Source organism: Pinus tabuliformis, chromosome 1_2 (genome assembly GCF_031772625.1).
Source record: "Pinus tabuliformis cultivar Carrire ecotype Pingquan chromosome 1_2, CPIR1, whole genome shotgun sequence".
NCBI lineage: Eukaryota > Viridiplantae > Streptophyta > Pinopsida > Pinales > Pinaceae > Pinus > Pinus tabuliformis.
The window spans coordinates 1,118,065,457-1,118,091,402 of record NC_142298.1 but is presented as its reverse complement, the minus strand read 5'-3'; the positions used below and the strand labels follow the sequence as shown (position 1 = coordinate 1,118,091,402).

At 38.3% G+C, this 25,946-nt stretch overlaps 1 protein-coding gene across 7 annotated transcripts in view; it reads left to right on the top strand.

Annotated features, from left to right (window-relative positions):
• Positions 1 to 3,794, top strand: part of PRMT6 (protein arginine methyltransferase 6) — a 346,269-nt gene extending 342,475 nt beyond the window's left edge. For 3 of the 7 annotated variants that reach the window (XM_089396593.1, XM_089396598.1, XM_089396592.1), the window contains exons 12-13: positions 2,696 to 2,814; positions 2,913 to 3,794. In XM_089396593.1, the coding sequence (XP_089252719.1) occupies positions 2,696 to 2,814; positions 2,913 to 2,955 (162 nt within the window). In that variant the 3' untranslated portion in view covers positions 2,956 to 3,794. The remainder of the gene's footprint in view (positions 1 to 2,695; positions 2,815 to 2,912) is intronic. The other 4 variants (XM_089396597.1, XM_089396596.1, XM_089396595.1 and 1 more) reach the window with 4 other exon arrangements.
• The last annotated feature ends 22,152 nt before the right edge of the window (positions 3,795 to 25,946 follow it).

Below are 25,946 nucleotides of genomic sequence, written 5' to 3'. Positions count from 1 at the left end.
CCCCTTCTTCATCCCCCTCTTCATTTTGACCCCTCCTTTTCCTACTCTCCAGCACCATAATAACCATAAAAGGGACCAAGAAGAAGAAAATCCCAAGAAATATAACCAGGTCCATGATGTTTGAAATTTGTAGTTTTGAATCTGAAAAATTTAATGGGAATGGGAATGGGAATGGGAATGAGAAAATTAAAAATGTATTTAGTTTTACTATTTACTATTTATTAATTTTATTTATTTAGATTCATCATTCATCATTCTAGAATCTAGAAATAAGTTATAAACTAAGTTACTAACCTCCTTGCAGGCTGGCTCCTTGCTTCTCAGCGCTCGCTCCTCGCTCCTTTGCACAATCTCCTTGGCTCTCCTCCAACTCTTTCAAGTCACAATGAACTAAAAATGCCTCCGAAGCCCTTATAAAACAAAAAAAATAAAATTAAAACTAATTTTTTTTTGGCATCCGAAATTTTTTTTGCATGCTTTTCACTCCCAGAGCGACGCTCCCTGTTTTGGCAGGGAGTGCAATTTTTTTTATCAGGAGCGCACTCCCGACCCACTCCCGCCCAGAGCGCGGATTGGGAGCAGGTTGGGGGGGGGGGGTTCCCCCGCAACATTGGTTGCAACAGTGTATGTGTGGACAATAAGATCCAACTAGATGGCCTTATGGAGCTGCATACATTTACAAATCCAGCAGATGTGTCACAGCTTAAGAGCGACAAGTTTGAGAGCATCTTGATTGAGGATCTAGAGGTTGCAGAAGGTGTAAAAGATACAATTGTTGGCATGACTGATTAGTTACCGGTAATGAGTCAATTATATCTCACTAGTAAATTCCATTTGAGCATGTTTTGTAGTCATTTATAAATTTAAGACTGACAAGAGCATTGAAGTTTGAATCATCCTATTTGAAAATTGAAAATTAAATCACGATTGTCAAATTGGCGATGTGATTGTGACATTGTCATTGTTGTGTTTGATATTATTTTACATTTGTGAGTTTTAGTTTTTCATTCCACTCCCTCCTCTCCTACGACCATGACACATTGATTTCAAAACTTGCACAGCTGTTCCAGCAGCTGCACATAATCGCTTGTTCCACGGCTACCTGAATTTTCTCAATAGAAACCTGTTTCCTGCAGAAGCTTCTGCAACTTCTAATCCCCTCTTCCCTAGTTACTGTTAACAATATTTAATATGAACAAATAGTCTTCCTCAATTAACAATGTCTATTTTCATGAAAGCTATAATCTCGGCCCCATTATTCATTGTCGTTCCCAGTACAATTAAGAAGGTGAGAATAATGCAGCCATTGGAGTTCCTTATTAACCATCCCTTCCAGATCCAACTGGGTTGCCTTCAGCAGCCACATTGAAGTTTAGCTTATACCATGCCTCTCGGGTGCATTTATGAGTGGGGTCTTTAGTGAAACGACCATCCATTATCTTCTTTTCAACAAAACCCTTTTCAGCATTGCTATAATCATGTCATAGAAATGTTGTTTATTACTGTTTAGTTTGTTGAAGGTCCAGTTACAACCTCTATTTTACAATTAAGAAAAATTGACATAGGTTTCTACCTAAGTTGCATGAAAACTGATTTGGATCTAGATGTGGATCCACAAGACTCTTCTGGGTATGTAAAAATGACGCTCACATTTCGTCAAAAAGAAACCGTGAAGAACCAAAGACAGAAAATTCAAGTCTACAAATATATTTTTCTGCAAATCTCTCTCAAACACAAAACTCTAAAGTTGTAAATTGCTATGAAAAACTCAGATTTCTCTTTTTTGTAATGTAGCAGGGCCTGTTTTACAAGCAAAGTTTGTGTTTTAGGGCACCACACCTTCCCTTTTTACTTTATGTTTTTTGGTCTTTTTTAAGTAGATTTTAGGATCTGATGGTTTGGCATTACTGGCAGGCTAGAAATGGATCCGGAAGTCCGGATCCTCTTGCATTTCCAAAGCATTTCAAACCTTCTTCAAACTGGGAATGGATCTTGACCAGATTTGGTCTGGATTCTCTTGCAGTTCCAAAGCATTTCAAACCTTCTTCAAAGTGGGAATGGATCCTGACCAGATTTGGTCCGGATCCTCTTGCATTTCCAAAGCATCTCAAACCTTCTTCAAACTGGGAATGGGTCTTGACCAGATTTGGGATGGATCGTTACCCAGTCCCGGAGAAAGTTGAAACAGGGATCCCAGATCCATATCTGTGGAAACATGCAGCTCATATTCAGATTTGTGGAAACACAGATCCCAGATCCTCCATAGGTGGATTTGGTAACATAGTTAGTTATTTACTCTTTAAAAAAAATATTTAGTAAAATTGTGACAAATAGAAATAATGTCCAGTAGTAGAGAGTTTTTATGGGTGAAATTTGCTGAAGAATGAGCGGAGTATTTTGTGCCATTTGACCAGACTAGATGAGAGGGCTAGTATGCGTTGGTGATGATGTATATCCTTGAAAATGGTATTGTTTGCCTTTAGGTTTTCTATAGTTAACAGTAGAGGATCTTTAGAAATAGAAAGTTTATATCTGATTTAGATGTTTAGCAACTAGAGCCTAGATCAAAGTTATTTTTAATTTGAGTGAGGTCCCCCCACTTATGCAATCTGGATTTTCCTGGAATAAATTTCTTTGTAGAACTTATTTCTAGAAGTAAGCTTTGATGTTCATGCAATTCTATTTGTCTTTGCAGACTTTGCTCTATATCTACGATCCTTTAGAGGTGAAGCAAGATCAAGTAATTGAAGGTTCTATTACGTTGTCACAGAGCAGGGAGAACCCGCGCTTTCTGAATATACATTTAGAATATGCGTGAGTATCTGTTATAATTTTTTGTGTACAAATATGAGAAACATCATTGCTGATGTGCATTATCTATCTCTTTTAACGATATGAGATGTTTAATGCAGTTCTGGGGGACGATGCTTTGTGAAGGAATCTATTATGCGGTGATATTTTCAGGTTGTTATTTTTCACAGCCTTTGGGGCATCATTATGAAGCATTTTATTTGATTATTTCATTGGTTCCTTGACGTTTTCTGTAGCAAAGTTGATCTGAAAGAATGCTGGGCTCAATTCATACCATAATTTTGTCCTTTGAATATCATCATAGGAGCTGGGTGCTCTTGTATGATGTTTATGCTATTACCATGGCTATCAAGAGGAAAGTCTTAGAGCATGCCTAAGACTTCTCATTTTTGTAGTGGTTTATCTCAGAGTGCACATTCTATTAGCAAAGGTGGAGAGTTTCCAGTCAAATAAGATGTCAAATATTGCTGAGGTTTCACAGAAAAGGACAATGCCAAATGTCAATTTGAAGAAGGTTGGTGAGCGTATAACTTTTGATTCATTGTTCAATGATTGCTTGCAAGCAGAAATACGCCACATTGCAGAAAAAATTCAAATCCAGATGCCTTGTTTTATTCATTTGTGTTAAAAGTGTAAATTTGTATGAAGTGAGTGTTGGGAGGAATCAGAATTGTGGCCATATTGTTTTGCTACCTTCCATTTCACTTTTTCTCCCTCAGAATATAGCATGCTGATATGTCGTATGCTTTACTCTGAATGGAGTTCATGAAATCTGCCAAGAAATATTCAGGCTGTCTCCATTATACAGGCACAGTAGCTATTTTCTGGATGTGTACAATTGACATTAGATGCACCTACTGCATGTAGGGTATTATAGTTATATGCCTTATCCTGCCTTTAAATCTGCAAATTTAACCCCCGTCATTTATGTATGGTGAATTTCTAAAAGAATATATTTGTTTCGTCGATGTTGTAGCTTTCAAGCTTCTCTCTTGCATTGGTTGTCTTCTCTATGTGAGGTCTATAATTCAAAGCTACACTGTACTTTTAAGCTTTTAGCTAAGCCTTATCGTACTTTATTTACCAATCTCGGAAAGTGGGAAAGGACATTGAAGAACGTAAACGGCATAGTACAGACAATACAGATTGTGAACACGTCTAAAATTTTTCCTTCCATGTATTTGACTTGTATCCCTTTTTGTGAATCGGTCTATCAAAAAACTATTGTAGTGGAAAGTACTGTAAAAATAATGTATTTTTATTTCATGAAATGTAGGAGTAATCATCGAGGACAGCATTATGGTTGATTGTATCATTGTTGCTATGGCTCATTCACTATTCATGATAATTATCCGATTAAGGAGCAAGTTTGATTAATTATTCCTATTTTTCTGTGATTTTTGTTCTGTTCAAATCTGAGCTTCACATTGAATAATTATATCCAAAGAGACAATTATATTAAGGTAAAGGCCGAGGATTCTCAAGGAACTACTGTGAAACTATTGGCATTTAATGCTTCTTATATCCTCTCATTAGCAGTTACATATTCTCCTAGTAACATTCATCCACGGCTTCATGCACTTACTGCCATATTAACAGTGTAGAATTCATTTCTCTGCTTTGGCTTGTTTGTGGCTAATATTTCAAAGATAACATTTTAGTTATCAAAAACTCATTGTAATCACTTTTCTTTTTCTTTTTAATTGTGGTCTATTTCTTCATTGTTTCTCTCATCGTTTTGTTTCTTTCCAATCATATTCCATTTTTTCATATGTCTATGAGCTTTCTGCTAGTCTTTGGGAGGACTGCTCCTTAAAGTCAAGATCAAGAAAACTCAGGAGGTTAGAGTCTGAATTCATTTTAAGCTCAAACCTAATGTTATATTATCCCGGTGACAATGGCATAAGATAGCAATCTTTCTCTTCGTGTTTGGTTCAAGTTTGACATAAGAAATTTACTGTGTAAGTTTCACTTTAAAAATCAATATTATTATTTTTGCTCACCAAGGTCAAAGAAATTAATTTTTCAAATATTTCCCTTCTTTTATTTAGAACTTTAATTGTGATTTATAAGATCATGTTACGTATCATAAACATGTAAAGTTCCTGTGGAGTATGGTAAATTGCAGGGTGATTAATAATTTTGGCATATATATAATTGAGTTCAATTGTTTTGATAATAGAAACCATTGCATGTGAATTTTCAAAAGATTCACATTTCCAGAGCTATTGGTTATACGCCCATGAGATGCAACTTGTAATGAAGTCAAAGTTCAATAACCAATTTTCTATATTGGAGTTTTGCAATCATGGGTGTGAGAAAATGCAACATAAAAACACCTTTTCCAAAGAGATTCTACGACATATTTTTCAAAAAAATCTTGGGAGTCAGCCGTAGGTCTATTTTGAAGGATTTTAGCTATATATTGAAGGAATTCAAGGTATCATGAGTGATTGGAATCTACAATTCAAATCAGGAGAGGCCAAGAGGTTGTTGTAGGAGTTGATAAATTTGAGGACCACCATTTTGTCTTAAAAATAAAAGTAAACCTGTTGATAGTTGGTCAAATATGGGGATGCTACAACCATCAGTGCTGAAGATATTGAAAATTTTAAATATATTCTGGTTAGTGTAATTTTTTAAAACTTAATTAGTAAATGAAAGTAGGCCATTGAAGGTAATCCCTTATGGATTTTGTTAGGGAATCTATTATGTTGAAGTTATGTTGTCCAATAGCCATGATGGTTTATCCAATATTTAGGATATGATCAAATAATTCAGTGAAAGTGTATTAATGAAGTAAGCATGGTCATGAATGGGAACGAATTATATCAAATTTCTTGTTATTCTTTTCATAAAGTAATTCAACAATAAATCAATGGAAATAATGATGTTAAGTTATGTGATCTAATTTGTTAAGCTTATGTGAAAATTTGTGAGAGCTTTATTGTTGAGATAATACCCAACAATTATTCTTAATATTATATCCACTCTCTGTGTTATCATATATACATTGAGATATGGTTAGATGCTTTTTTTTTTTTTAATTTAATAACGAAGTGATATTGTGGAATTTTATAACACCGTAAGAAAATAAATAGGCAATTTGCAGGGGAATAATAAATGCCATATTATTGATAATGTTGCAAAAATATATCACAGTTATTCCAATCTACACTACTCCAGAAACACCAAATGCATGTACTACTCATGTATCTCATTATATATTACATCATATATAGTAAACTAAGATGCCTATGTGGTTTAACCACTTAACAAAGTTTAAGGTTGTAATTACTATTAATAACTTTATTGCAATGTTATGTTACTAATATGTTGCATAGTTATTTTAATACATGACATCAACATTGTCAATAACATTAGGGTCAATTTGGTCTTTGAATGTTACTTTAAACAAGTCTTAGTAAAGCATGTAAATTATTGGTTACTTTGAATAGGAAGATGGATTCTAAACTAAATCGCTTGAAATTGACTATGATGGGTTTTACCGTGGATAAACCCATCCAACATAGACTGGATTGCAATTAAGTGTGTGAGATATAAGTGAAAAAAACAAAGCAAAACAAAACTGTTTGACTAATAATAAAGGATTATATTCATTGTCTAGTGCTGATATTGCTAGTTTGTGTCATCAAGCCTAATGTCAGTAAATGTTAAATAATCATTGTCATTATAATCCATGCACTTTTGGGGTTTCCCAAAATTCATGTGCGCACAGAAACATTTCAAACATACCTTCTTTCCCTCTAGTAAATCTTATCAGCAACACTAACTTGAATTGATGATAGCAACACTAACTAGTTGTTTTTGTGTTGATGTTTCTTATAACCCTTGTGTGCTAGTGTTAGTCATAATTCTTTGTGCCCATTGGTGTGATTCTCACATCCTTGAAGCGTGTAGTGCCACAACTTTATGTCCCCACTCTAGACACAACTCTTGTGCCTTATGGGTTAGTGATGCTTTATATCAAGTAGTGGCATAATATTTTAGAAACTGTCATTCTTTTTGATGTTTTGATATCAGTTAGACTCCATTTGGACTTATCTTCCTCTAATTATTTTGTTGTCGTTTTTAATTGTTTATCTATTTAAATTTATTTATCTAATTGCAATAATCTATGTGCACTATATTTATTTAGTGCAAAATTGTTTGATTGAAACACTCTTCACAAGAAAAAATTCAAGTGATGTGTTATATAGATTACATGTTGCTGAAATATTGCAGAAATTTGATTTCCCATATATGACACCACAAATAAATAAGTAAAATTGCATCATATGCATGATAAAATTGTCTCCATTACTAGGTATGTTATTGTTGTTTCGGGAGAAATGTCACTAAGTTGCAGTGCTTTTACTCTTGCTTCTCATGTGAAAGTGAAGCAATGCACTGCTAGCCACCAATGAGAAAGAAACACAAGTATTATTAACTACACTATTGGAATTTGATGGCCAAATTTCTCATTAATGGGCATTTTTGTTGTTGAATGCAACTATGAATTTTAAATTCATGCCTTTCTTGTTAGAGAATTTATTTTCTTATGTATTTTTAATGATTAGAGAAATAATGAAGTTGCTATTATGCACATTAGTGTTAACATAGGTGCAAGGATCATTATTTGTTCTTTCTTTCATCAAATCTCTATTTTCTAGCTATTAAATTTAGCAATTTTTATGCCTTTTGTGATTCACATTGGCATTTGCATGCTATAAAATTTAGTGATCATTCCAAGCTTTCCTCCTAGGGTTCTTGTTAATATGTGCATTGGATGTTACAATAGACTATGTGCATTTACATGGTACACTTGTCTTCACATTTTTGTGTTTTTTAGGGCATGTTTGATGCTTCTGTCATGTTTTTTTGCTTTTGCAACCAAATAATTTAAACTCCTACATTCTTTGTCAAGGTCCATAGCATTTTTCATGATGCATGTGCAGGTTCACATATTGTAGGGGTTCAATGTAATAAATACTAGCTAAACTTTCAAAACAATCCTATTCATCACACAATGATGTGGAGTATTGGTTAATTATTTGCTAGCCAACAAGATGTTAGACTATGAGCCCCTAGACAATCACACAGTTCAAGACTACATTCTTATGAATTTTTTTTATCATTATTCATTGATGAGGGGTTTTCATCAACCATTGATAAGTTGTCAATGAGATCTAGATCTTGAAATGGTGAAATCCAAGTATTAGAAATTGATCTCATGAGATGTATACGTGTTGAAAATGGTTTAAATTCTTTTCCACTAAGATTTTGTGTCTTGTTTGTATTATATTTAGTAATAGTTTTAGAGATCTTATCGTATTATAGGCATGATAGCACCATGGTAGTTTTCCATGGAATGTGAGAGATTAATTGCCCATGCTATTAATGCATGAGATTGATGATGAAGTGACCATAATATTATGATAGCACCATGGAATTTCTTCCATGGGATGTTTGATATAGTATCAGAGGGAAGTCACATTGCATAGATATGAGAAAATTAAAGTAAATATAAAGGAATTCAAGCAATTCCATGATGGTTGTGATCCACTAAAGGAGGTAAACATGTGAGAATAGAAGCATTGGTGTTTATGTTCCTTTAGATTTGAATCTTATTATGATTTTTTATTATTATATCCTATTATTGTTCTAATGCGAGATTTTATTAGTTATAGTTGACTTCCTATGTGCTATAGTGAGACAAAAAGAGAACCAATTTAATAAAAAAATGATTATGCCAATTGTTGTGGGAATATGATTTTTATGTATCATTATAATTGCTTTTGAAGCATGTTAATAAACAATGCTCTTATAGTCTTGGTTGGATTTTCCCAATACATCAACCCCCTATGTAGAACCATCAACAACAAAGCATGTCTTCGAGTATTGCCTCATCTTTCCATCACATTTCATTTCTCATTCATTTATTCTAGAAGCCTAGGTTTTCACTGCCAAGTGTGGCTTGAATCATTGACTTATGTGTTGTTGATTTGACTACCCTTAGTGTTGTTCCCTAACATCTAACTGCCTTGAAGATTATATGAGATCTATCTCACAAAGAAGACTAAAAAGATATCCAACATCTAGGTGCCAACTTGAAGAGGAAAAGGAGGTAGTTTGATCAATTTTCTATAATGTATGTATGAAGAAGGAAATACTCTCTTTTTATTTTTAAAAATTAAAGTTGCAAACGTCTAAGAGATAAGAAGTTTGGATAATGGATTATTTTAGTTGTGTATTGAGTTGTTAAAAGTAGGTGGCTTTTTGTTTTAGAGAGACAAATAGCAAATTTCAAGGGAAGAGTAATGGGAGACCTTGGGAGTGTATTAGTGAAAGCTTCTTTCCCTTAGTGTCACTTTTTTGTTGGTTTGGAATGATATTATGATCAAAGATATTCGAGGTTTTGTAAAGGAACTTGAACATCTATTGCAACTCCTTGATAGGAGATGCAAAAGAGGTAGTTTTGAAAAGAGTGAAAAGAATGATGAATGATCCAATATTTTTTGTAAGGAATACATTACTCATTTTTGGTGTTGGCCCTTGTTCCGGACTTGTCTTGAAATTAGGATAATGGGATCTAAGAAAATTCATCATTGTGTATGATTTTGGATGTGTGATACTAGATTTTGTGTCTAGTTTTGACACTTAGTTTCAATTTATCATGATACATATGGAGTAAAAAGGTCAATAAAATCAAATTGATCATTCAAAACATGTGATTTAATGTAACAAGATGACAAAATGTTGCTTGGAGCATTATCAATATATAAATGGCATTGGTCTTTTGTGTTGGACACAGATTGTCATTGATGTCAATATGGCAATATTCAAGAGGAGGAGACAGAGCATATCGGAGCCAAGAGGAGCAAAAGGAGCCAAGAGGAGCGGACCAAGCCAGAGGAGCCACATATATCGGAGGAGTGCTAGAGCAAGAGGAGCCATATCGAAGGAGTGTCAGAGCAAGAGAAGCCATCGGAGGAGCTACAGGAGCAAACAGAGTGGACCGAGAGGAGCTGATGGAGCAAGAGGAGCCAAGAGGAGCAATATATATGGAGCAAATGGAGAAAATGGACTGAGAGGAGCAGATGGAGGAACAGGAGCCAAGAGGAGCCATATATATATTACAAGCAAATAGGGCCATCGGAGGAGAAAACCCATATATATATATATGCCTTAACACTTTCGACAGGCAAATGCCAAAGGAAGAACTATCGGGAGTACTGAGGAGTATATATATATATATATATATATATAGAGAGAGAGAGAGAGAGAGAGAGAGAGGCGATATAATAACACGGACCCACAACTCCATTATAAATTGGCTAAATATCATATCGCATCCGCAGTGATCGCAAGTCATAAGGGATGGCGCTATAATTTGCTGATTGCGATAGAGGCATGGACCCGATGGACTTATTAAAAACAGTCTATAATATATCGCATCCAGAATGTCGGAACTGTTCAAGGTACAAGCTCCGAAATCCGGAGCCGAAACTCTTATCAAGCAAAATAGAAAGCATATCGGGTCCGTGGAGCAGAGAATCCTTATCGCATCAGCAAAATCCGGAACCGAAACTATTATCAAGTGAAGTGTAAAATCATATCGGGTCCACAGAACTCTTGTATCGCATCGGAGCAGCGGAGGTAGCGATCGTCGAAATCATTCGGAGCCGAAATTATATTTGGAGCAGCCTAAAGGAGATCGGGTCCGCAACCCATCAAGACTCGCCGATAAGGAATCCGCCGATATGACTGATCCGAATTCAGTTTAGGAAGAAATGTAAGGAGGCATCGGGTCCGTGTTACATCGGAGGAATGGGTCTATTGTTTACAGCGAACGCCGATGTTCATCGGACCCGAAACAATATTAAAGGGAGTCTAAAGCCATATCGGGTCCACACCTCGTCGGAGGTTTGGGCTTAAGAGTTATTGCGACCGCCGAAATCCGGACTCGCCGATAATTGTAAAGGCGGGTGCATAATAATTGAAGTCCGGCATTTGAATTAGAGCGGGGGTTTATAATGTTTTCCGTGTATTATATGATACATGGCCGCGAGGTTAAGGTATATATTAAAACCTGTGCGATGGTTGATAAAGCCTGTGTGATGGTTGATTAATGGCTCGGGTGGTGGCTTCCGATGGTTGATTATTGATAGAAAGCGCCGAATAAAAGGTGGCTTCCGATGGTCGATTAAAGCGCTCGGTGATGGTTGATTAAAGCGCTCGGTGATGGTTGATTAAAGGCTCGGTTGGTGGCTTCCGATTGTTGATTAAAACACTCGGGTGGTGGCTTCCGATGGGTGATTAAATGCCTCCGATAAAGCCTGTAAGGTATTAACCACAGGTCAAGGGCCGAGTTTTATTTAAGAAAGGGGAGTTTGGGTTTTTATACTCAGATTTTGGAACACTTGTATAGACAGAAGAAGCAAAGGAATGGAAGTCGAAGTGTCAAGCGATCAAGTGAGGAGGAAGCCAAAGAGCCAGCATGTAAGAGGAAACGAATGGATAGGGGCATGAAGCATATAAAAGCAGCAAAAACAGAGAACTGTAGTTGTTGTTCGTGAACGGTATAACCTGAGCATGAGATAGTGAAAGCAGCAGAAGAAAAGGGGGCAGCAGAAGCAGTGGAAGCTAAAAAGAGCGCAGCAGCACACCAGTGTATACCAAAGAGGTTGGAGCCTCAGAATTGAACAGGATTGAAGTCCTTGGGAGTTGGTGCTCCTAAGTCCAATATTGGTGTCTTGGCAAAATAGAGTTGGTGCTCAGGAGGTTGGAGCCTCACCAAAGTCCAAGTTGGAGCTTGGCAACCAATTGTGACAATCTATTTATTGTATTTATTTTACTGCACAGTTATATTAATAAAAGCATTTATTCCTACTGTTCATTTTGTGTTTTGAACATATATGTTTTAACTAGTAAAACAATAGTGAGAAAAAGAAATACTGATTCACCCCTCTCAGTATTTCCAACAATTGGTATCAGAGCCGGCTTCTTCATTCTAGCCTAACAGCTTGAAGAAGGATCAACAACCATGATGAGAAATCATGAAGCATCAAGAAAACCTCCTCTGTTTGATGGCACTAACTTTGGGTTTTGGAAGAAAAGAATGACTTTTTAATGTCCCTTGGACCTGAAGTGTGGCATTTTTGTCAAACTGAATACCGAGCGACTTCCACTCTTCCAACAGACCAAGACGAGAGGAAAGCCTACATTGCAAATGCAAAAGCCATGAACTCTATCACCAGTGGAATCACTGATTTCGAGTTTACAAAAATCATGCACTGTAACTCTGCCAGAGAAATGTGGGAGAAGCTAGTTAGCTTGTACGATGGAGACTCAAAAGTCAAAAAGGCAAAGCTTCAAACTCACAGAAGACAATTTGAAAGTTTGAAGATGGAAGAGGAAGAAGATATTGCAGCATACCTCCTCCGAGTAGCTGAAGTGGTAAATTACCTGAAAGGATTGGACGAAAAGGTTGAAGAAAGTACTATTGTACAAAAGGTATTAAGGTCCCTTCCAAACAGATTTGACTCCAAAATAAGTGCTATAGAAGAATCAAAGGATCTTGACACCCTCAAAATGGATGAACTCCATGGAATTCTCACTGCCTATGAAATGAGGAAAGATGGACCTAGCTCCAAAGATGCAGCATTCAAGGCCTCAAAGTCAAAGAAAGGGAAAGAAAGGAATGACTGTAGTGATGAGTCAGATGTGGAATTCGAATTGGCTCGATATGTACGAAAGCTGAAGAGAGGATCTAAGCTTAAAGGCAAGTATCCTCTTATCTATTTTAAATGTGGTAAAATAGGTCATTATGCAGCAAAATGTCCTCATAAACAAGACAGTGATGATGAAAGAAATTCTAAAAGAATGACATACAAAAAGAAAGGGTTCAATAAGAAAAACCTTCTCTCCAAGCAAGCTAAGTCTGATGAGGATGAGTTTATGGTCATCAAAAAGAAATCAGATTAGGAAAGCGATCATGATGAAAGCCAAGAAGCATTATTCATGGCACTCATAGATGATGATGACTCGGGGCCAGAAGGAAATGTGGATGAACTGTTAATAAGTGCCATTGAAGAGAACGAGAAACTGCGGAACAAAATTATCTCTCTCAAAGTGGAAAACGAGGAAATAAGGAGAGAAGATCTCTTGGAAACAAAGCTTAAGGAAAAAGAAGAGACTTGTGAAGAACGTGAGTCCGAAGTAGTATCTCTGAGAAAGGAGTTGGAGCAAATTAAAAAGGGTTGTAAAAGCTCTCAAATACTAGATACTATTCTGAAAAATCAAAAACCTCAACATGATAAGTCTGGAATAGGTTTCAAGGGAGAATCCTCAAGCACTAAGAATAGTGCGAAAAGCTATGCCGATGCACTTTCCTGCAATGCAAAAGATGAAAAAGTATCTTATCAAAAGTGCATCCCAGATTCCAAGAATAAAGAAAGAGTTACTCCAAAGAAGAATGTGGAGTCGAATCATGGACACTACAGCAAATACAAATCTGTACCCCACCAAGGGCCGATAAAAAATCCAAAGGACGAGGGAGGAGTAATTCTCAGAAAGGAAAGTGAATTAAACCGTGGTTACTTCAAAACCATATTTCTTGGACACTGTTTTCACTGTAAAAACTTCGGTCACCAAGCTAGACACTGTATGGCTCGCAGAAGTGAGAAGACAACGCAAAAGGACCAAGTAATCAACTCATATGCTCCCAAAAGACAGGGACAAATCAAAACCTTCAATTCATTCGATCCCTTGACTAAATTTGATCTGACTTGCTCTTTTTGCTACAATAATGGACACTATGAACAAAACTGCCCACTCAAAGGAAGAAAGACGAGCAGCAAGATCTCTACAATGGACAAATGCGGCCTGGCTCTATTTGCGCAAAATAATGGAAACCAATGGTTTGTGGATAGTGGGTGCTCCAGACACATGACAGGAGACAGAAGGAAATTTATCTCACTGAGCAAAAAGGAAGGGATTGTGTCCTTTGGAAGCGGAACTGGCAAAATTGCAGGAAGAGGAACAGTTACTCTGATCAATGGAAAAGGAAAAGCTCAAGATGCTCTGTTGGTTGACGGACTCAAACACAACCTTCTGAGTGTCAGCCAAATTTGTGATCAAGGACATAAGGTTGTTTTCAGCACCAAAGACTGTGAAATAAGGAACTCTGCCTCAAGGAAACTTGTGGCAAAAGGAGTGAGAACACCAGACAACATTTACGTTCTGAACAAGATTCAGGAAAACAAATGCTACTTGAGTCAGGCAGATGAGAGTTGGTTGTGGCACAAGAGACTTGGACATACCAGCTTCAAAAATCTGGTCAATATCAGCAAGATCAAAGCTGTACAAGACATCCCAAGGTTGTCCAAACCAAATCAAGCAGTGTGTGGTCCATGTCAACATGGAAAACAGACCAGAACCAGCCACAAGACAAAGGAACACTATACATCAAAGCCCTTGGAGATCATACATGCTGATGTGTGTGGGCCAACTAGAAATCAAGCACTCCAAGGAGAAAGGTACTTTGTATTATTTGTTGATGATTATACTAGAATGATGTGGATATATTTCATAAAGTATAAATCTGAAACTTTTGAGTGTTTTAAGAATCTAAAAGCCCTTGTAGAAAATGAAAAAGATTCAAAAATTAAGTGTCTCAGAATAGACCGAGGAGGAGAATTCACATCAAACGAGTTCAGAGAGTTCTGCAATATTCATGGAATTAGAAGGGAATACTCGGTTGCCAGAACACCTCAGCAAAATGGGGTAGTTGAAAGAAGAAACCGAACTGTCCAAGAAATGGCAAGAACCATGCTGTTAGCAGTAAACCTACAACCTAAATTCTGGAGGGAAGCAGTAGGGACAGCTGTCTATACATTGAATCGGACTCAATTGAGACCAAATTGTGACAAAACTCCTTATGAGCTATGGAAAGGGAGACCTGCTTCAGTGAAGTATTTCAAAATATTTGGAAGCAAGTGCTTCATAAAAATAAATGATGGTTCACCTGGAAAATTTGATTCTCAGGTTGACGAGGGGATATTTCTTGGATATTCTCCACAGAGCAAGGCTTACAAGTGCTACAATTTTCGACTGAAGAAAATAGTGGAAAGCATCGATGTAAAGGTTGATGAAGATCTTCGAGAAAAGGAAATTGAAGAACAAGAAGATGACTTTCTCATTGAAGAAGAAGAATCTAAAGAAGAAGAGATAGATGATGAAGAAGAAGAAGATGAAAGAGAACCACCTCATACCCCTTCAAAGATGAAGTATGTAGAAAGATATCATCCAGAAGAACAGATCATTGGCGATAAAGATGAAGGTGTGCAGACCAGAAGAAGGATAACAACCTCACCCAAGAGAAAAGCCATTGCCCTCCTATCTATGATAGAACCAGAAACATTCATAGAAGCAAGTAAGGATCCTCATTGGGTAAAAGCAATGGAAGAAGAAATGTCCCAAATTGAGAAGAACAAGACATGGGAGCTGGTACCTTGTCCAAAGGACAAAAACATAATAGGAACCAAATGGGTGTTTAAAAATAAAATGAATGAGGAAGGACAGGTTATCAGAAACAAGGCAAGACTTGTCTGCAAAGGCTATTCACAAATTGAAGGAGTTGACTTTGAAGAGACATTTGCACCAGTGGCCCGTATGGAAGCTATCAGAATGTTCTTAGCATTTGCTTGCTCGAAAGGATTCAAAATCTATCAAATGGACGTGAAATCAGCATTTCTAAATGGCGAACTCAAGGAGGAAGTCTACATGGAGCAGCTAGAAGGTTTTGATCTGACAGCAGGAAAGGACCTAGTCTGTAAGTTGAAAAAGGCTTTGTATGGGTTGAAACAAGCTCCTAGAGCTTGGTATGCAAGACCGGATAACTATCTCCAACAACAAGGCTTCAAAAAGGGAGTGGCTGGAAGCAATCTATACATAAAGACAGATCAAGGTAAGTTACTAGTTGCTCTTGTTTATGTCGATGATCTGATTTTTGCTAGTAATAATGATGAAATGAGCCATGAATTTTCTCAAAGCATGGCAAAAGAATTTGAGATGTCAATGATAGGTGAACTGTCCCACTTCCTTGGACTTCAAGTATCTCAAACCAGAGCAGGATTGTGTATATCTCAAGCCAAATATCTAAAAGACATGCTCAAAAAATATGGAATGGAGGACTGTGCACCCATGAGCACTCCCATGACCACAAACTGCAAACTGAACAAAGATGATGACTCCCCTCTAGTAGATGCAACTCATTACAGGTCAATGATTGGAGCCCTTCTATACTTAATAGCCACAGGACCAAACATAATGCAAGCAGTAGGAATGGTGGGAAGATTTCAATCGGCTCCCAAAAAATCTCATTTATTAGCTATAAAAAGAATTCTCAGATATTTGAAGGGAACTTCTGATTTTGGTCTCCGGTACCCAAAGAGTTCAACATTGACTGTAACTGCATACACCGATGCTGATTGGGCTGGAAACATAGATGAACGGAAAAGTACTAGTGGGAATGCATTCTTCCTAGGAGACTGTTTGGTATCCTGGCTCAGCAAAAAACAGTCATCCATATCATTATGCACAACCGAAGCCGACTATATTGCTGCAACAGACTGTTGCTCTCAGATACTTTGGATGAAGGAAGCGCTAAAAGATCTCGACATATGTACAAATCAACCGATTATCGTCTATTGTGACAACACTAGTGCTATCAGTCTCAGCAAAAATCCAGTGATGCACTCAAGAACCAAACACATACCAATCAAGTATCATTTCCTTGTGAGCAAGTAGCTGAACAAAACATCGCTTTGGAATATATCAGTACTAAGGAGCAGATAGCTGATATTTTCACAAAACCTCTTCCTCGGGAAGCATTCGAACATCTGCGACAAAAGATGGGGGTTATTTCTTTATCATCACTCAAGTTCATTCATAAAGATGCAGTAGGACAGGGGGAGCAGTTCGACAGGGGGAGTTCGTATGCATTCCTTTGCCATTGATGTCAAAGGGGGAGAAAGCAGAAGAATATTGCCATCAATAACAAAGGGGGAGATTGTTGGACACAGATTGTCATTGATGTCAATATGGCAATATTCAAGAGGAGGAGACAGAGCATATTGGAGCCAAGAGGAGAAAAAGGAGCCAAGAGGAGCGGACCAAGCCAGAGGAGCCACATATATCGGAGGGGTGCCAAAGCAAGAGGGGCCATATCGAAGGAGTGTGAGAGCAAGAGGAGCCATCGGAGGAGCTACAAGAGAAAACTGTAGGAATTTACAGGGTAAGTTCCACAGAAAGAATACCAAAAGGACACCGCTCACAACCAGATCTCAAATCAATACACCAGTATTTTTGACGTGGTTAAAACCCTCAGAGTGCAAGGAGGGAAACAGTCCATGGCCGTCCCAACGTGGGTACTACAGGCAATTTATTAATCAAAGAATGAAAATTTACATAAGCTTCTCTCATGCACGGATTACCCGAACAATGACCCTCCATGCGCTTTAAATAGAACTCATGGACCAATCGGGTGTCAAGCCACGGATCAAGTGTCGGTAATACCGAGGTGAGAGTGAACCGTCGGATCACTACATATCGTGACCGTCGGATTGTAAGTTACAAAATGTACAACGGTAAAGAAACACACTTTACCTAACTCTAACCTAACTCTATACTAGACCAAGTTGAACTTAACTATATCCTATGTGTCGGAATATCCTAACATCCCCCCTTAAGAACAGCTTGGGATAGGATTGAAGGATTTACAAATATGACACAATAGGAGAAGGAAGGAGGCACTAGAGCCTATCCCCCCTTAGTGACAACTTCCTGAACTCCAAGCATATATCGAAGTTTAGTGAACTTCGCCTCTGTGAGAGCCTTTGTGAAGATGTCTGCAACCTGATCATCTGTTGGACAATATTGCACTTCAAGAACATGGTCATGAATGAGCTTTCTGATGAAGTGCATGTGTAGTTCAATGTGTTTGCTGCGCTGATGCTGGACTGGATCTTTGCATAGCTGAATGGCACTTTGATTATCACACCAAAGTGTGGTTGGATGCTGCTGCTCAAAGCCAAACTCTGATAGGATCTGACGAAGCCACAAGGCTTCCTTACTAGCTTCCACGGCACCACGATACTCTGCTTCTGCTGACGAAAGAGAAATGGCAGCCTGTTTCTTACAAGCCCATGTAATAGGTCCTGAACCAAGAGTGAAGACATAACCGGCAGTAGACTTCCGATCATCAGGGTCACCAGCCCAATCAGAATCAGTGAAACCAACTAACAGAGGAGCTGCTTTGGCACTGTAATGAATCCCAAACTGTATTGTACCTCGAACATAACGAAGTATTCTTTTAGCTGCTTTCCAATGACTTTCACGGGGATTTTGCATAAAACGAGCAACAAGGCCAACAGCAAAGGAAAGATCAGGACGAGTATGGGTTAAATACAAGAGTTTTCCGACAAGTTGACGATATAAGGTAGCATCAACTTCAGGAGAAGTACAAGAGACTGAAAGTTTGACTCCAGACTGAAAGGGAGAAGGGGCTGGCTTACAGTCTTCCATGTGAAAATGACGAAGAATATCACAAGCATACTTGGACTGGGAAAGGAAAATACCCTCTTGGGATTGCAAGACTTGAAGACCGAGAAAATAGTGTAAGTGTCCTAAGTCTGTCATTTCAAATTTCTTTTTAAGGTTGGACTTCACATGGTTTATAAGGTTGGGATCACTACCAGTAAGAATAAGATCATCAACATAAAGAACAAGGATGATAAGAGAGTTGCCCACTTTCTTGGTGTAGACAGTATTGTCAGAATGACACCTAGAAAAGCCAGATTCTAAAAGAAAGCTATCCATTTTGGCATACCAAGCCCGAGGAGCTTGCTTGAGGCCATAAAGGGATTTCTTAAGTCGACAAACAAGGCTGGAGTCTGTTTGTATGAAGCCAATGGGTTGTTCCATATAGATTTCTTCCTGCAAGTCCCCATGCAAGAAGGCAGATTTAACATCCATTTGATGGACTTCCCATTTTAAAGAGGCAGCAAGGGAAAGAACAAGGCGGATAGAGTTCATTTTGGCAACAGGGGAGAAGGTTTCAGTGTAGTCAATGCCTTCGACCTGTGAAAAGCCCTTAGCAACGAGACGAGCTTTATGTTTATCAACTTTCCCATCTGGTCCATACTTGGTTCTGTAAACCCATTTACATCTAACAAGTTTGCGTCCCTTTGGTAGAGGAACAAGATCCCATGTATCATTTGTCATTAATGAATGATATTCTTCATTCATAGCTGCTTCCCAATGTGGATGGCCTGAAGCTTCTGCAAAAGTGTCAGGATCATGATTTACTGGAGCTTGAGCCAGTAAAGAAGAGGCTCTTTCAAACTGAGAACGTGTACGTCGCTGATCTGTAGGATCACCGGCAAGATCACCTGCTGCATCCCGAGTAGCACGGACCCATCTTGGAAGTTGAGGATCCTGAGAAGGTGGGGGAGGATTATCATCCTCGCTTTCATCATCTGAAGAAGAAATGTTTTCAAAAGTAGAAGAGAGAGGAAGAGGTGGCACATCCGCCGGACTAGGCTCGCAGGCCGATTTATTTTCATCAAATTTTACATCTCTTCTAATGATAACATTTTTGGACTTAAATGGAATAAGTCTATAACCTTTTACATCTTCAGAATATCCAACAAAAGTACATTTCTCACTCTTAGGTTCTAAAGCTTTATGCTTTTCATCTGGAATATGGGCCCATGCTTCACTTCCAAACACACGAAAGTGACTTACATCTGGTTTAATGGAACTCCAAGCTTCTTCTGGAGTGATATTCTCTAGAACCTTAGTAGGAGTGCGATTGATTATATAATTTGCACAATTAATTGCTTCGGCCCAAAAACTAAGACTGAGTCCTTTAGATTGCAGCATACAATTAGCCATTTCCTTTAAGGTGCGATTTTTCCTTTCAGCTACACCATTTTGTTGTGGAGTGTATGGAACAGTATGTTGCATTTGAATTCCATTTTCGGTGCAAAAGTTGATGAATGTGTTTTTAACATATTCTCCACCATTATCAGTTCTTAGCTTAAGAATTTGATGTCCAGATTGTTTTTCAACAAATGCTTTGAAGGCCAAAAAAGTGGTAAATACTTCGCTCTTGAGTTTTAAGAAGTATACCCAAGTGCGTCTGGAGAAATCATCAATGAAAGTTAAGAAGTACTTGCAGCCAGAGAATGAAGCAACAGGAAGAGGACCACATAAATCACTGTGCACAAGCTGTAAAGGGGCTGAGGCGTGCCAAGAGGCACGTTTGTCAAAACTGTCCCGATGATGTTTTCCGAGTACACATCCGGAACAAACACCATCTCTGCAAGATACCATAGGAAGACCTGTCACCATATTTTCTTTACATAGATGCTGAAGGGAGCGATAGTTTAAGTGACCAAATCGCTCATGCCAAAGTTTGCTCACTTCATCATTATGAGCAACAAATACTGAGGGAAGATTGGATGACCCAAAGTTGTGAAACTTATACAACCTTTTGGAATCATCAGCAAGACCGGTAGCTAGAATTTGTTTAGGATCTTTTCGATCCTTGATTACAACATCATGAGGTGAAAATTCAACAATTTTACCTTCACCTGAATGAGTTATCTGATAGACAGATAGAAGGTTGCAGGATAAGGTTGGAACACATAATACATCATTAAACTGACCATTGTCTAGATGAACAGTTCCAGTCCCTACAACATTAAGAGATCTATCATCACCAATATATATATTTTTGGTGTTACAATCATTTAAAGAAGAAAACATGGCTTGGTTTTTGGCCATGTGACAAGAGGCTCCAGAGTCAATGAGCCACTCATGAGAATGAGAAGAAGAAGAAGATACATTTAATGCATAACCAGACTGAGATGATTGATAATGAGATGCAGAAAGTGCCATTCCGGAAGTTGAAGTTGAAGTAGGCTCCACATGGATGTTATGTTTCTTCATTGCGGCTTCCAAGGCTTCCATCTTCTTAAAGCATTTAGATTCTAAGTGGCCATCTCGATTACAAAAGTTACAATGTCTATCAGTCTTCTTCCATTTGTTTTTATTGGTCTTATCATTTTGCTGAAATGATCTTTCATTTTGAGGCTGAAATGGTTTAGGACCATTCTTTTGAGGATATGACTTCTTAGGATTCTTTGAATTTGGTTGCTGCTAGGCGGCTAACGCTTTCGTGGAAGAGTTTCCAAGATTAAGAAGACCAAGGTGTAAGAGTTTTTCTTGTTCTCTTATTAAGGAATCACAAAAGGAGTCAAAGGAAGGGGGCTTGTAGTCTTGTCCTTGACAAATGAAAGCTTCTCTTGTAGAATGGAAAGTGGAAACAAATACAGAGTAGGCTGGTCCCAACTTAGTAAGGATGGAATAAATAAGGTTACCATCGTCTTTCTTAACTTTAACACCTTCCAGGAGATATCTAAGGTTCTTGAATTTGGACAAGAAATCTTCAATGCAAGAAAAATTATTAGGATCCAAAGTAAGCAGCTCATTTTCAAGTTGATGGGCTCTAGTTTCATTTTTAATCCCAAAAACTTTAGCAAGTTTTTCTAATGCTTCATGAGGAGTCTCAAGTTCTGCAATGTGGAATCTAAGATCAGGAGAAATAGACATCCCTATCAAACCACGTGCTTGATCTTGTCTATTTTCCCATTTTGCCGCCTTGTCTTCATCTTTTGGTTTCTTCTCTTGGTCTGTGGCTATTCTGAAGAGACCTTTACTTCTAAGTAAATCTTCGATGTAGGCTACCCATTGGAAGTAGTTAGTGCTGTCAAGAATGTCTTGGCATGCGCTTTCCATTTAAAAAAAAAAAACTGAAGCTGAAGATGCTGAAAGTAGGTGTTCCAATGGATAGATCTCGAAAAAATAGGCGGTTTAAAAAAAAACGGCTCTGAAAAAGGTTTCCGGATGAAGAAGTTATGGCTTTTTGAAAAATAATTGTTGAAGTTGCCGGCAAAGTGCGCGAATGTGCGGGAATGAAAAAATCCGCCCCCACAAAATGGAGACTTGAACCCAAGACCTCTACTCTCTTAAAATAGCTTTGAACCAATTGATCTATACAAAAAATTTGAGAGAGAGAGAGAGAGAGAGAGAGAGAGGGGGGGGGGCCTCGGTTTGCGTGCTTGCCTTGAGAAAGCACTTTTTCCCTACAAAACACAAAACACAAAACCCAACAACGAATATGCAAAGAAAAACGAACCTTGCGGCTCGAAGTTAGCTTTAGCCAAAAAACTAGAAATTTAAAAAAAATCTCAAAGTTAGCTTTAGCCGAAAAACTAAATATTTTTCTCAATGTTTCTGATTTTCCGAGATCACACTAAGGTGCAGGGAAAAGAGCATACGCATGAGAAAAATCCTTCCTTTCTGTTTCTGATTTGCCCAGATCGCACAGAGTCGCAGGGCAAAGAGCATACGCAGAAATGAAAGGTATAGATCCGGAAAAAAAAGGCTAAATAAACTGAGACCGAAATAAGCAGAGAGAAAATAACAGTAAACTGCAAAAAAAAAAAACACTGTATACCTCCCGATCTGAAAAATGACGCAGCTAGGGCTACCGGAAACCTTTTCGCGTGAAACGAAAGGGGTTCCTCACTGGAACAGATGCTCCGAACGCAACAGAGCAGTCCTCTCGGCCCGAAAGCAGTCAGAAACAACAGATCTAGGAAACGACAGCCGCATGCAGTTCTACCGGCTTCAGATTTGGATCACCAACGGACGCGGCCCTCAAATAGCTCTGATACCATGTAGGAATTTACAGGGTAAGTTCCACAGAAAGAATACCAAAAGGACACCGCTCACAACCAGATCTCAAATCAATACACCAGTATTTTTGACGTGGTTAAAACCCTCAGAGTGCAAGGAGGGAAACAGTCCACGGCCTGTCCCAACGTGGGTACTACAGGCAATTTATTAATCAAAGAATGAAAATTTACATAAGCTTCTCTCATGCACGGATTACCCGAACAATGACCCTCCATGCGCTTTAAATAGAACTCATGGACCAATCGGGTGTCAAGCCACGGATCAAGTGTCGGTAATACCGAGGTGAGAGTGAACCGTCGGATCACTACATATCGTGACCGTCGGATTGTAAGTTACGAAATGTACAACGGTAAAGAAACACACTTTACCTAACTCTATACTAGACCAAGTTGAACTTAACTATATCCTATGTGTCGGAATATCCTAACAAAAAGAGAGTGGACCGAGAGGAGCAGATGGAGCAAGAGGAGCAATATATATGGAGCAAATGGAGAAAATGGACCGAGAGTAGCAGATGGAGCAAGAGGAGCCAAGAGGAGCCATATATATATTGCAAGCAAATAGGGCCATCGGAGGAGAAAACCCATATATATATGCCTTAACACTATCGGCGGGCAAATGCCAAAGGAAGAACTATCGGGAGTACTGAGGAGTGTATATATATATATATATCTCTCTCTCTCTCTCTCTCTCTCTATATATATATATATATATATATATATATATAGAGAGAGAGAGAGAGAGAGAGAGAGAGGTGATATAATAACACGGACCCGCGGCTCCATTATAAACTGGCTAAATATCATATCGCATCCGCAGTGATCACAAGTCATAAGGGATGGCGCTATATTCTGCTGATTGCGATAGAGGCATGGACCCGATGGACTTATTAAAAACAGTCTATAATATATCGCATCCAGAATGTTGGAACTGTTCAAGGTGCAAGCTCCGAAATCTGGAGCCGAAACTCTTATCAAGCAAAATAGAAAGCATATCGGGTCCGCGGAGCAAAGAATCCTTATTGCATCAGCGAAATCCGGAGCCGAAACTATTATCAAGTGAAGTGTAAAATCATATCGGGTCCGCAGAACTCTTGTATCGCATCGGAGCAGCGGAGGTAGCGATCGCCGAAATCATCCAAAGCCGAAATTATATTTGGAGCAGCCTAAAGGAGATCGGGTCCGCAACCCATCAAGACTCGCCGATAAGGAATCCGCCGATATGACGGATCCGAATTCAGTTTAGGAAGAAATGTAAGGAGGCATTGGGTCCGTGTTACATCGGAGGAATGGGTCTATTGTTTACAGCGAACGCCGATGTTCATCGGACCCGAAACAATATTAAAGGGAGTTTAAAGCCATATCGAGTTCGCACCTCGTCGGAGGCCTGGGCTTAAGAGTTATTACGACCGCCGAAATCCGGACCCGCCGATAATTGTAAAGGCGGGTGCATAATAATTGAAGTCCGGCATTTGAATTAGAGCGGGGGTTTATAATGTTTTTCGTGTATTATATGATACATGGCCGCGGGGTTAAGGTATATATTAAAACCTGTGCGATGGTTGATAAAGCCTGTGTGATGGTTGATTAATGGCTCGGGTGGTGGCTTCCGATGGTTGATTATTGATAGAAAGCGCCGAATAAAAGGTGGCTTCCGATGGTCGATTAAAGCGCTCGGTGATGGTTGATTAAAGCGCTCGGTGATGGTTGATTAAAGGCTCGGTTGGTGGCTTCCGATGGTTGATTAAAACGCTCGGGTGGTGGCTTCCGATGGGTGATTAAACGCCTCCGATAAAGCCTGTAAGGTATTAACCACAGGTCAAGGGCCGAGTTTTATTTAAGAAAGGGGAGTTTGGGTTTTTCTACTCAGATTTTGGAACACTTGTATAGACAGAAGAAGCAAAGGAATGGAAGCCGAAGTGTCAAGCGATCAAGTGAGGAGGAAGCCAAAGAGCCAGCATGTAAGAGGAAACGAATGGACAGGGGCATGGAGCATATAAAAGTAGCAAAAACAGAGAACTGTAGTTGTTGCTCGTGAACGGTATAACCTGAGCATGAGATAGTGAAAGCAGCAGAAGAAAAGGGGGCAGCAGAAGCAGTGGAAGCTGAAAAGAGTGCAGCAACACACCAGTGTATACCAAAGAGGTTGGAGCCTCAGAATTGAACAAGATTGAAGTCCTTGGGAGTTGGTGCTCCTAAGTCCAAGATTGGTGTCTTGGCAAAATAGAGTTGGTGATCAGGAGGTTGGAGCCTCACCAAAGTCCAAGTTGGAGCTTGGCAACCAATTGTGACAATCTATTTATTGTATTTATTTTACTGCACAGTTATATTAATAAAAGCATTTATTCCTGCTGTTCATTTTGTGTTCTGAACATATATGTTCTAACTAGTAAAACAATAGTGAGAAAAAGAAATACTGATTCACCCCCCTCTCAGTATTTCCAACATTTTGAACACTAAATTGATCATTGAATATAAGCATTGCATTCTACCAAGGATAGAGCTACAAAACCCTTTGTATAAATTGTCAAGTAGATGACATGCCTAAAATTGAATAAGGAGGTCATTTTCAAAATCATTGTAATCACATTTTGAGATTCATTCTTTGTAGTACCCTACACCCTAAGGTTGAGAACAATCAAGGGAGCACAATAGAAAAGTAGCAAGTACAAGCAAACATGACAAGTGAAAAATCATAGGTGGATAAGGGAAAAATGGATTTAAAAACACCAATCAATAAGTACAGGAATTAAAAGACTACAAACATGAATTGCATAATTGGGTTATTAATATTCAAAATAAAATTGATATGAAGGATTAATTGATTAAAGCAATAGAGTTAAATTGAATTTAATGGAAACAACAAATTGAGGACATGGTTGATGCAACATATGTAGAAAATGACCACATACAATAGGTTGATGTAATTTCTTACACAATTGATCTCATACAAAATTCTAATGCAACTTACAACACATATGATCTAATACAAATTTTAATGCTATTTGTGATACAAATGACTTGATGGTTGATAAGGCAATTAAGATATGATGAAATTGATGAAAGAAAATCTTGTTGAAGATGAGTCAGGTGTCCCAATGAGTCTTGAGGATGAGTCATAATAAGTTTTGACGATGAGACACAATGTAGTCTTCTTAATGGAAAAGGATTTAAGTCAATCTCAACACATGCATTCATCTCATGAGAAGTTTGGGAAATGATTGAATGTATAGATACTGCATGTGTTCATGATGCAAAATGGACAAAGATGGTGTGTTGGTAGTTTATATCATCAATGGCGATCAA